Below are 13731 nucleotides of genomic sequence, written 5' to 3'. Positions count from 1 at the left end.
TTAGAAATATTACAAAAAAAATATGCATATAATATACACATATTTATTTTTGACTGTTATACTGTATACGATAAATATGGTATACATATGTATATTTCATCACGCCACTGTTAGTCTAGAAAAGTTGAGCGCAAATGCACATAGAAATTCATTACAAATGTCATTGGTTATTCCACGTCATCACATTTAAATTTTTCTGCAGAATAGTGAAGATTTCACACATGCCTCATTTTTCTCACAGTTGTCGCGACTATTGTTCGTCATTAAATATTTATGTACATATTTGTTCTATATCTAATGATTTGGCCAAAAATTCACGCTAAGTTGAATAATCCCATTTTCCAATGTAAGAATTTTAAAAACAAACTTTTAGTTGCTGTGCATATAAAAGTGGACAAGACAAATTTATGTCGAATTTCTAAAAATAATAAAAAATGTCGTCTGCGTGTGCCTCGTAGTGTAAATACATAAGTACAAATATCAGACAAAAAGATATATACATACAAATGTATAAAGTATAGCGAGGTTAGGCGTTGAAAGGTTGTGACAGTGGAAGTGAAAGTGGCATACGCGGTAGGAGGCACATATTTTGTTTAAAAAATATTTACAGTATCAAAATAAGTTCAAGATCCTATCAAGATCCTATAATATACATATACTTGTATATGTATGGTATATGCATATGTATAAATGATAAGTGGAACGAGCTGAGTCGATTTGCGTCTGCAGATACACGCACTATTCACACAGTTTTTGAGTTATCGGTAATATTTTTTATATTTAATGTCATACAAGCTGAACAATCGTAATCAAGTTCTCCAAAAGAACCTTTAGTATTTGTGAAGCGTATTATAGCTCATATTTTTCTTGTTTTTATTTAACAAGCTTACTTCACGACAACTTTTTTACCAACGCCAACCCACTGTGCATACTCAAAACACATAGTATTTACCTAAAAGTAAACTATGGACTTTCTGAAATTGTCGTTGTTTTAAATCAGTTCACTTATTTTGTGCTTTTCCAATTATTCAATACACACATGCACACATACATACGTGTGTTTGTATGTACATGCTGCTTGCAATTACTTTTCTTGCTGTTCATAGTTGTTGGCGTTGTTGTTGTCGTGTCGTTGATGCGTTTTCCACGCGTTCTTGTTTAGAAGCTTAAGTAAGTTGCCGTTTCGTCGGCATTGTTCAGCAAAAACAAAAACATTATACTAAATCTGCAACAGAGGCATCGCGTTGGCTACTGACTAATCTATTTTTATAATGAATGCCTATGTGCGACAGTGTTCCAGGAAATTTTTACAGTATTTATGCAATGTTCGGAAAATGTTTATGACTTTGCTTTTAGCGGTTGTTTGTTTGTGACTTTTACGTTGCTTTAATTAGCGCTTGTTTCATTTTTAACTGCCCGTCAACCCGTCAACCCGTCAACTTGTTGCTAATAGTTTATAGTGTTGACTCAGCGGTTTGAGAGCCAGTGCAATAGCCGCGTCGGTTAGCTCGTGTCTGCGAGGTTATCTATTTATTTTACTACTAACTTAATTGTATAATTTTATTACTTTTTATCAGTGTATTTAGCGTTCACTTTATTTGTTGTTTACGTTGCACAGATTTTCCCACACAATTATTAGAAAATTGTACACTTATTTGAGCGTTTTATCAGATTTTATGTGAAAATTCCGATCGCAATGAATATGTGTGCCTCGGCGTTTTTTAAAGCGTTACAAGTATTGATGCGAAAATTTTCCGTTGTGAGTTGTTGGCGCGAAAAAAGCTGCGTGCAAACTGATGTGCGGAAAATGCGAAATGACTAAAAAGATGTGGCGAACGAAAAGTTCTTGTCTGCATGCCTTATATATATATAAGTATATATGTATATACATACATGCATTATATACAAATGAAATATGTGCGAAATAAAAATATTTAACAATTCTTCTAGAATGGCTCGGCTTCAAAGTTGAAAAATCAAAATAATAATCTTTTATGCAATTTTTAGTGAAAATATTTAAACTTCACATTAGACAGCAACAATTTGCTAGCGTTGAAAGATAAACTGAGGAAGTCAGACAGCAACAATTTTCTAGCGTTAATTAAACTGCGTGGCTACACTTTAGAAGGCTGTGGCTCAAAAAATATTTGAGATATCGCTTTCAAATTTTTTTGTATGCTATTTGTTGAAGGTATAACCTATCAAAATATGAAAAAAATATATATAATATTATACACTAGGTGTACCCCTTAAATAAATAATTTTCATAACGTAACAAATTTAAAAGTAAACACTAATTTAAAAATTTTTAAAATAACTTAAATTTAAAAAAAAAATTTTTAATATCTTCCAAATGGTTTGCGTAACTTATAAGTTGTGAATGCCTCAGACATCACCTATGGAGTTATATTACAGCATACGACGCACCCTGTCATATGCAAAATATTAAATACTGCATAAAAGATATGCATGTACTTTATTTTTACAGCAAAAAAAAAAATAAGAATTGATTGTTGACATTAATGGGTAAAATAAATAAAAAACGAATGACGTGTTAAATACATGAAAATGAAATAAGGAAATGAGTATTATGATGTTTAACCAAATATTTTTAAATTTAAATTAATCACATTCAGTTAGCTTGAAAAAAGTGATTTTGTATGACAGCTATATGTTAAAGTGGTCCGTGGTCTTAATATATCCTGTTCAATGTATGAATATCACTGAGGGAAATTAATACAAAAAAGCTCTACGAGTAATTTTAATAAATCGTCTTGAACTATTTGCCAAAGTAAATGTAAGCGCACTTTACATACTTACTTCTTATACTTGTAATTCTGAGTAAAAAAATATCACTCTTAAGCTTTAAACCACTAGAAATTAATAGATACTTTCTTTTGTTAACAAAAGAGCCGCCACAAGAGACCACTGATGATCTACACAGCTCCGAAGTTGTTTACTTCGTTTCATTGTTCATTTTGAATAGCACTGCACTGACCAACAAAAGTGTATTAAATATGCGCATATATCGGCATATAAGTATGTAAAAAGGTACTTGTAAATAAAATATTGCCGGTCGCACAAACAATTTTAGTGCCTACCAAGGAACAACAAGCAGACAATTGAATTGAAAATTATAACTTCAACAACAATACACACATATGTACACACACATACATACAAGCATGAGAATGTGTGTGCATAAAAAATGTCACAATCGCTTAAAGTAGGCAGCATAATAAAAAAATATTAGTCATCAACTAAAATATGCGACTAGTGCGTGCGTGGGTTTATTGTGCCGAGCGACAGCAATGAAGAGTACAACACGAGCAATGACAATTGTCGGCGCACAAGTAGCAGCAACAGCAGCAGCAGACAATAACACACACGAATGGCCATCAAACTGTTGTCCTTTGATTGCTCACCTCGTTTGTAGGGCCGTTTGTCGCAAGTGTCAAATGTAGATATCAACAACTTTGGATTGACAGCACCAGACGCTGGGCGTTACACTATTTACAAACTCACAGACATACATATGTACACGTGTGCATATGAAATTTTTAAGGTCACATTGTTGACAATGAAAATATAAGATTTTATCACAAAATTGTCTAAATGTATGTGCTTTTGGAATTCGTATGCTGCTAGCCGTCTTGTAGGTGCGTTTCAGTCGGCCAAGTGACAACGCGTCGACATTGTAATTGCCCTTTATGCTCTGACGCGCCAGCAAAATGACAATAAACGTCATAATTGATGACGTTGCGCGTATTTGGGGCCAAGCTAAAGGAAACAGACATTTCAAGTAAAATAAAAGTATAACTTTTTTGGCGACAAAACGTGTAAGTTCAACAAAACATTCGTACGCCGTACGCCTTCACGCTTGAGTGATTCTGCAAGCCGAAATATGTTATGCTTTGTTTTTAGATGCAATATACTATGTTTTTTGTGTTATATTTGGTGTTTTTTTTTTTCCTTTCACAATCGGATTATTTATGGTAAGCAATTCAGCAGGTCGTCTAGACGTGCGTTTCTCATGACATAAGCAATGGTTTAATTTATATTTTCTTTCTGTTTATAATTTTTTTGACTTAAGCTATTACATACACTTGTAAATTTATAAAATAAATCGATTTTTCATTTTGTATATATATTATCGAATGCACATATGTGTGGTATATTTGAGCATATTCTACGTAAACTTGAAGTTGATACGACAAATATTTTCGGAGTTATGAGCGTATTATGAGATCTGTTTGTTAGGTAATGATCGAAGGAATACGATTTCGACGATAATTTAGATAATTAAGCCACACTAAAGTTTAAATTTTTCTCAAAAAACGACTTTTTGTTTTGAGCAGCTCTCATTTTGGCAAAAATCAAGATTTTGACGACTAGTCCAACGACCATTACCCGTATTCACCTTAAGAAATAGTAAATTTTTATGGTTTTTGGATTTCATACAATATAATTTTAAGCAGAAAAATCTTGCTCACGGCCACAAATCTTTTTTCGAAATCAAAACTTTTTAAAAATAAATCGCTAATTAATAAAGCATATGATAATCCGTAAATGTATATTATAAATTTTTTTATTTATTAAATAAAATGACTCTTCAAAAGTATATAATAAAAAATATTGCGTTTTTTCTGACTTGCAAGTGGATAATCAATAGAGCACAAAGAGTGCCATTATACAGGTTGGTTGGAAAATTTCTGCGCTTAAAATGAAAAAGTCCTGTTTTGGTACGAAGTATATTTTTTTATTCAATATAATCTCCCTTAACTTGAATACACCTATTCCAATGATCCTCCATTAATTTTATGCCATCCCTATAATGCCTCTCCGGAAGCGCTGCAAAATACCCGTCTACGGCTGTAATAGCTTCTTCATTCGACGAAAAACGCTTTTCACGTAGGAATTGTTACAGGTTTCTGAAGAGGTGGTAGTCACTGGTAGCCAAATCTGGTGAATACGGTGAATGCTCAAGCAATACGTGCTTTAATTCGTTGAATTTTGTCATTGTTAAAACAACTTTTTAAGCAGGTGCATTGTCTTCATGAAAATGATTTTTTTTTGTGCTGCAAACCAGGTTTTTTCTCACGCATTTTCTCATCCAGCTGATCCAAAAAGCTGCCATAATATTTAGAGTTGATTGTTTTACCATTCTGCAGCTAATGAATCAACAAAATTCCTGTTGCAACCCAAAAAACTGTTGCCTTAACCTGCTTTGCTGATCGTTGTGACTTCACCTGCTTTGGAGCTGAACAAACAGCTTCAGTTCACTATACACGTTCTCTCTTCAATTTAGGATCATGGTGGTAGCTCCAAGTCTTATAAAACTATACAAGAAATTGGTTTTATTCTGCTTAAAACTCTCGAAATTATGCTGAGAAATTTGTTTTCAATCTTTCTTCGTGTAAAATTTGAAGTATCCGTTCGTGTGAGTTGCCTAGGGCATTAGCAATTTGATGTTTAGTCATACCTGGCTCTTCACTAACAATATTATGAACTTGCGCAATAATTTCTGGTGTGCTTGCGGTTTTTGGTCGTCCATGCACGCGAACATCGTCTTCAAGCTTAGTAAAACCACGTTTAAATTCAGCAGCTTAAAGTTCAACGGTGTGTTTTGCAGTTGAGCACTCCTTATACACTTCTAACAATTGTTCATAAATTTCCTTTGCTTTTAAAGCTTTCAAAACAAAGAATATAATCACTGAGCGTTATTAAATTTTTTCCATATAAAATATTCTGACACGTCAACTTCAAATGGCTTGTAAACAAAGAATTATTGTAATTGACAGAATGAATTGTAACTTTGCATGTGTGCTCACGACAGTTGTAACAACTTGAGGAAACATAAAAAAATTTAGAGCTAGTAGTGCTATTTCTTGTTGTGAGCAGATATTTTTTAACCAACCTGTATATACATTTTTGTTAATAACACACATTCAATGCAGCTTCTTGGCTACGCAGTATCCGATTGCTTGTTGTTTACAAGCTATTGTTCCACATTTTTATTATAATAATTGAGCTTGATATTGTAAATATGTTTACATATACAGAGCTCGTGTTATATATCGATTTACGTACTTACCTTGAAAGTCTGCGTTTGACATTATCATCATTTGTTGGCTTGGCAGCTTGTTGAGTTAATCTGCAAAAGGAGAATAAATCAAAATATTCAATCTAATTAGTTGTTCAAGCAAGAAAATGTAAATTATGCTGACTGATTGATTGATGCAAATTGTGCACAGTTTACTTGGAAGCAAAGGTGTTAATGCGCACTTAAATGATTACTTGCTCAAACAAGCCGCATTTTTTCTGAGAAATTTTGTTTAAAAATAGCATATACATAGCTATGTGTTATTAAATGCCAATTGATTTGGCCTAATAAACAAACTAATTGAGTTTGAGAAATTATTGAATTGGTGGCGTTTGGGAAAAACACGTACGCATAGCACAGTTCATAAAAATCTTGCATAATAAAGATGCTTCGATTAACAAAGTAAACTCTGACTTCCTTTCTTACCAAACTTTTACAATTTTGTATCTTATATCATTCCGGTTAGGTGTGAGCTCGTAGTTTATGTTCACTTTCCCCAACTTATGAAACTTCAAACATTTGCACTTATACCCTGCATTAATTTCCTAAATTATGTTAAGCAGCAGAAGTGTCTTTATAGAAAAACCCTACTTGACAATAACATAAGTGTGGTTAAGCATGTCTTAGCAATAATTCATTTGAATATTATCAGCAAACACTGAGTTATGTAAAAAGTAGATAAAGTCAGAAAAAGAGCAAATAAATTACACATTTGAACAAAAAATGTCAAATTATAATAGAATGAAGCAACGTCACGCACACGCACGCTAAAACAATAGGCCATAATAAAAAGAAGCAGTAAAAAACACAAATATTTCTTACTTCGGCGTGTATAATTTATGTGGAGGTTAAGGATATAATTGTGGTGTGGCAATATCCGCCACTTATTAATATTGAAGTGAGCTGGGGTGTGCGTGAGACGACCACGTGAGGTATGATAATCGGGTAAAAGTAGAAAAAGTATGCGAAATACTCGTATTATGGTAAATAAAAGAATGATAAGAGCGTTCTGATTTCATATTTTTTTCGGCGAAGGTGTGGCAAAGAATTCTGCAAAAGTAATTTTAATTTTAATTTTTTATTTACTAATTTCTTTTTTTCATACCCTAAACTGGTTATATTAAGCTTGCCAAAACAGGGCAGCAATCTCTGTTACAAATTGTTCAGATCGGACCACTATAACATATAGCTGTCATACAAACTGAAGTATCAAAATTAAGTTCTTATATGGAAAACTCTCTTATTTTACAAGATATCTTCATGAAATTTAGCATATATTATTATTTAAGGCAACGCTACAATATCTAAACATATTGTTCAGATCGGACCACTATAACATATAGCTGTCATACAAACTGAAGTATGAAAATTAGGTTCTTATATGGAAAACTTTGTTATTTTACAAGATATCTTCATGAAATTTAAGATAGATTATTATCTAAGGCAATACAATAATTTCCGAGAAAATTGTTCAGATCGGATTGCTATAGCCTATAGCTGCCATACAAACTGAACGGATAAAATTCAAATAAAGTTCTTTTTGTAACCTTTTATGTTATAATAAATGCAACTGTGTAAGATTCGTTAACGTTTTTCTTGTTTTATCTAATTTTATCGACATACTGGCAGTAAAATATAATACTAGTCAATCTTCAAAAATTTAAGTTAGTGCACTGCAGCTGAAAACATGAACCAGTAATCATATGCCGTATGTTTTTGCTTAACTCAACGCTGCAGTAACACACCACATAATGCGAATAAAGAAGAAAATATATACATACATATGCATATGTAAACACAGAATATGGAATTTAGTTGCATTTTTACTTTCATTTTATATACAATACATGCTTCGACAAAATTATGTAAATATGCCTCAGATGAGTATATACTATACATATGCAAATAAGTATAACCCCCTCAATCAATGCTTGCACATGCTAGTATACTTGTGCGCACATACATTTTTTCTCATTAAGCCAGTATTTGAACCAACCACTTGTTTCTCTTTGCCCACCAAGACTTTCCAGCACTTTCTATTTCTAAAAATTTCTAATTTCCTTTTTTTCACATTCTTTTTTGTTTGGCATTGCATAGCCGCTGCATTTTTAAAATTGCACAACCTTCAACGTCTAAGCTTCCCGTGCGACTTCTGCTTACCTCATTGCTTATTAAGTACACACACACATACACATATATACATCATCCCCGTTTGTTTATCTACCACTCTGTGTAAGTTGCAATTCCCTGCAGCACTCGTGATCTAGTAAACAAGCAACCTACCCCACAATAGCCGCTTCCGTCTAACAGCCCACCACACTCCCCACTCCCCACTCCCCATACAATAAACAAGCAGCGCCTTACAAACGCACATAACGTCGTCACTTCGGCCAACAAGCCACCTACTGCCGTTGCATTGACAACACTCACCTTATATTCGTATTGCATAAAAGTGCTTTGTGCTTTTGCGATTTGTTCAATTGCTTTACATGGCGTTTGAGATTGATGCAATTTTCCCAAAACGCTTTACACTTTTTATGAAATTCGTGTGCGCGTATCTTGATGGTGAAAAGTTTACACAATTTTTAGGTGAATTATGTATTTGCTCGCTCTATTTAGCTGCCACACAGTTGAGTCCACTTTACCTGGAGGATTTTGCTCTACAATTTTTCTTCGACGCAATTACTAATTGCACTGCAGGCAGCAGGAAGACCTTTTTTTTTAAATGCTGTCACTGATTTTCGCAAATTTGCACACAAAATTTGCGCCGTCAAATAGAAATTTCCTTTGCTTATAGTGAAATTTTCACATAACAACTTTTTCCAATAGAATATATCTATATAAGTACATAGTAGTAGACACTCATAACATTTTGGCTTTTAAAGAATATTTTCTCTGACTAGCGTGCGCGTACACAACAACCGTCACTGCAGGCGTATGCTCTCTACACTGAATTTCCGCAACTACTTATGACATCTCGCAAAGGCAAAAGCCAACCATAGATGTCGACGATGACGATGACGACGACGACGCTTGGCATATGCCTTCGGCGCCATTATAAGCCTTTGTCAGCCTCTTGGTTGCGTCGCGCACATCGTGCGCACACCCGAACTCAGCGCCATCGACCGCAGTCACGCCACGCGCCGCACACCAATTGCTGCCAGCCAGCCACCCACCCAAGCAGAGCAGTGGCGCACACAACCAGCTGCTGCTTGACTCCTTGTCCAGATGTGCACAAATAAATATTGCGCACGCCACAACAACAACGCAGCGCTTGTGTGCTCACGCTTAGCGCACCTACATACATATACTTTATGCCAAATGTCAAATACATCGGCCTTGCCACAGTACGACCTTTTAGCTGCCATTTCCTACGCAGTTCGCGCTTGCTTCACGTGTGTCCTGTCTCTCCTGCGTGCGCACGCTAACAACACGCCCAGCGCCCAAAAGCGTTATGCATTTGTGCACGCTCTCTTGCTTCTCTTTGGCACGCTCTCGCTGTTTCGGCAACCGGCTTTTTGTTCGAGAGCACAGCGGCGTTTTATTAGCTTTATTGGCAATATGCAAAGTGACGGCGCATGCGCTGCGAATGCTTTCGAAATTGCAACTGCATATTTTATGCCAAATTGATATTCTTCTTCGAAATGCTCAAAACGTGCGGTGTGTGCATAGGCCGATAATTGTCATAAGTTGGCAGGCGTAAAATGGCTTTGTTGTCATTTGCGTGATTCGGCTGTCGGTGTGTGTTAGCTTTTTGCAAACTTTGTTGTTTGTGTTGGATTGTGTCTTGTGCTTGGTGTGCAACTGTTATGCCAGCCAGGGCCAGCTGCGATTACCGCTTACAGCACTTCCTTGCGGCATTTAATCTTCAAACATTGTTTTTCGATTTTGCTTTCGACTGCCGGCGCCGTTATTATCACGTAACTGTTATTGAATGTTGTCATAAGTACGAAGTGGACATTCGCTAAGACATGACTAATACATATATACATGTACATACATTGTACAATACATTGTATGAACTAATTTGCAAGAAGAAGCAACACTGAATCGAGCAAAGACACTAAATTTAATATTTCCTTTTTTGTTTTGCATTTATTGGCTCTCATATACTCGTAAAGGCAATTGGCCATACGCGCCGCCATAAAACGGTGTGCTGTGAACTTCGTGCTTTTCAAAAAAGTTCGGCAAACTATTAATTGTTGTTGCAAATTAAATTGCAAAACTTTAGTTGCGCTTAAAAAGTTGTAACGTCAATGTTGGCAAAAAATGTGCGCAAAAAGGCAATTAAAACCAGGCACAAAGAAGGAAGGGAAGTGGAATGTAAACAAACTGTGCAGCAACTTAACAAAAGTTTGACTTTTACGTTGACAGTGATGGAGAAGAACTCTCTATCCGTTTTGTTTATGTGCTCGGCAAGAATAAATCTATATAACCGACATCCAAGCGATGCTTGTAGAAGACCGCAAATATATTATATAAAGTGACTTCTACGACACACGGTACTTATAGAAGGTAGAGATCAGGCTCAGTATATTCTATTAAAAGATGCGACTGCTTACAAAAAGTTGCATTTTTAAGCAAGTTAGGTTAGATCGTAGGATTGAACCTGATAGCGTGGATTTCGCTTGGACAGCTGTGGCAGTTGATCCTTTGTCACACCCAGAAATCGCCACAAATGCAACACCAGTTCGTCACAGATCGAGGAAGCGTTTTAAGCTTATCATAAATTTGTTAATAAATTAATATCAAACCCGAAGTTGTGCATACCGAGATATCACAGCCTGGCAAAAAGTATTGGACCGTAAAACAGCTACAATTGCAGCGATATTGACTTTACAAAGAGTAAATATATTAGAGGACCTCTGCGCCAGAAGGATCGCGCAGCTTCAAAAGTTCTGGTTGTTGGCCAGCGTTGGCCGAGCTCACGTATGAAATTTCTATCACACCACACCACACATAAAGAGAGGGGTGCACTGATCTACGGGAAAAGCACATTGTCTTACATTTATTGATATTCAATGGCAAATCATTTAAATAGGAACAAGTTGTATGATTAGAGCAAATTAAGGCAGAGTAAGGGGAAAATACTCTAAGATTGGCATCCAGAACAAACTTATTTTACGGAAGGCACACTTATCTAATAATCACTAATCTATTAAATAGCCAAAATGAAGCCAAACTCTAAAACCAATATGATAAAGTTAATTTTATAGTAGTCGTGGCTCGTCGAGACTAAAACCATTTGCATGCGAAGCAGGAAAATTATTAAATCAAATTTAAGTTTAAAAATTTTACCAGTCTTGTTGAAACCCGGATAGTTCTCCCAGCGCCGTTTAATATCAAATAAAAAATTGTTGGAAATAGTAAGTGAACTGCCATAAAGCAATTCGAAAATTTTGCGAGAAAAATTTTTTGACAATGGATGAAGAGAGTTAGGAGGTTTTCATGCCGATAAAAAATATAGAAAATCAATACCGTACTTAGAAAAGTTATATATAAAAAAAAATTATTTTTTAATACCCATATTAGCATGTTTTGGTTAACAAATTTATGTCTAGCGTTAAACAGTTTGAGAGCCGGTGATTGCAGTTTTTTTATTATATTGCAATCACTTTGCTACTTTTTATTTATTTTTTCCCACTCAATTGACTTGCTTTTAACTTGCAACATTTGGCAACGACATTTGTTTACATTGCTTGGCCATTCGTTTTACCGCTGCGGTAGGTTAGGAATATGACAACATAGCGTGACTTCAAGTAGTTGGCACTGCTGAACAGTACTAGTGCCCTTTTATTTTATTTTTATTTATTTCATTTTATTATTCTTTTGCTTCTTGAAGCCAGCAAAAACATGTGAAGTGAGCTCTTTTGTCACAAATGATTTTTGTTGGGCTACTTATGGTGCCGTTTTATATCAAAAAAGTTTGGCAGTCAGTATATATAATATATATTAGGTTTTTTAAATGAAAAGCAAACATTTAGTGCTTGCATTTTGGAAGGATGCTAGATTTTGGTGCAAACCGTTTTGCATTTGAAAATACACAGGAACGCTCGGCACACTGAGACGCAAGCGCTGTTATAGCGTTTATATAATATTAAAAACAAATTTCTATTATTATTTTTTTATATTTTTTTTTTACAAAATATGTTAATTTGGTGCGCACTTAAGTCGAAATTAATCTTCCACCTACAGTAGTTTCTTAATTAATTTTGTTTTTTGTTCTAAGCGCTTTGTAAACTTGTTTGCTTTGACAGCAATTAATCACCAGCGCTGACATCATGACTTTTTTGTTTCTCAACTACAAAGGTTGGAATACGATGTTTAAGTGTGTTTTATGAAAAAGAACCCTGAAGGGAGAAGCCTCACAATTAAACGCGTTTTGGCCAAAGCAGCGCTGTTTGATCGAGTTTTCTTATAGGGATTTACTAAAAAGCATTAAATTTACTTGTTAACTTGATTCGAGCAGGATTGGTAGGAAGAGTTTGGCTTACGGCCATTAATATTCTTACAACAAGTGGGAATGGACAGCAACATTTAAATGCGAAACACGAACGTCATGGCAAAATTTTAACCTACGCCCGGAGCTGTAAACCTACGCGACTATGACAGATATAAGAAACGCACAATTTTATATTACGGTACCCTAATATACTCATATACATACATACATGTGGGTGTGTATACACGAAACTATTTCTATATATAAATATTATAAACTTATGACGTGATTATATGGCACACCTATGTATAGTGGCGTCAGTAATTGGGCGCAGTAGTAAAAAGCCGACGACCAAAGAATTTCTTATGAATTTCTCGTGAGACTGCAATAGATGTGCGCTGTTAGCGATGTGACCGATAACATATGACTATTTTTGTTTGCCATAGAGGAAGCAGTTAGCACCGGCACTATATAAGAAACGCCGGTGCCGGTTCCAGCCAGTGGCCAGCGCTGTCATATGATATGATGTGATGTGTTATCATATGACTTGTTTACAAGACATGGCGGTGGCCTGCAGGACTGGCACTATATAAGAAACGCTGCTGCTGGCTCCAATCAGTGGCCTGCGGTGTCATATGATATGGTGTGACGTGTTAGCATGTGATGTGATAAGTTATCATATGACTTGTTTACCTGACATGGCCGTGGCCTGCAGGACTGGCCTATATAAGAAACGCTGCTGCTGGCTCCAATCAGTGGCCTGCGGTGTCATATGATATGATGTGACGTGTTATCATGTGATGCGATATGTTATCATATGATTTGTTTACCTGACATGGCGATGGCCGGCAGGACTGGCACTATATAAGAAACGCTGCTGCTGGCTCCAATCAGTGGCCTGCGGTGTCATATGATATGATGTGACGTGTTATCATGTGATGTGATATACTATCGTATGACTTGATATGGCGTTGGATTTCAGGCCTAGCACTATATAAGAAACGCTGCTGCCGGTTTCAGCTAGTGGCCTGCGGTTTCATATGATATGATGTGACGTCGTACATGTGATGTGACGTGTTAACATATGAAATGTTTTAATATAGCGCGATAACATAAGACTAATCACAATAACAAAAGTCTGCATTCGCGATGAAAAATGCGATATTAACATTTAATCCTTTCGCAT

The 13731-nt window shown here is 35.5% G+C and overlaps 1 protein-coding gene across 1 annotated transcript in view; it reads right to left on the bottom strand.

Annotated features, from left to right (window-relative positions):
- The window catches only part of LOC106621223 (uncharacterized), a 64547-nt gene that overhangs the window by 49025 nt on the left and 1791 nt on the right, over positions 1 to 13731 (bottom strand). The window contains exon 3 of the mRNA XM_036359412.2: positions 6095 to 6154. Within this exon, the coding sequence (XP_036215305.2) occupies positions 6095 to 6154 (60 nt within the window). The remainder of the gene's footprint in view (positions 1 to 6094; positions 6155 to 13731) is intronic.

This window comes from Bactrocera oleae, chromosome 5 (assembly GCF_042242935.1).
Source record: "Bactrocera oleae isolate idBacOlea1 chromosome 5, idBacOlea1, whole genome shotgun sequence".
Classification (NCBI taxonomy): domain Eukaryota; kingdom Metazoa; phylum Arthropoda; class Insecta; order Diptera; family Tephritidae; genus Bactrocera; species Bactrocera oleae.
The sequence above is the reverse complement of the archived record's forward strand: the minus strand, read 5'-3'. Positions and strand labels throughout refer to the sequence as shown.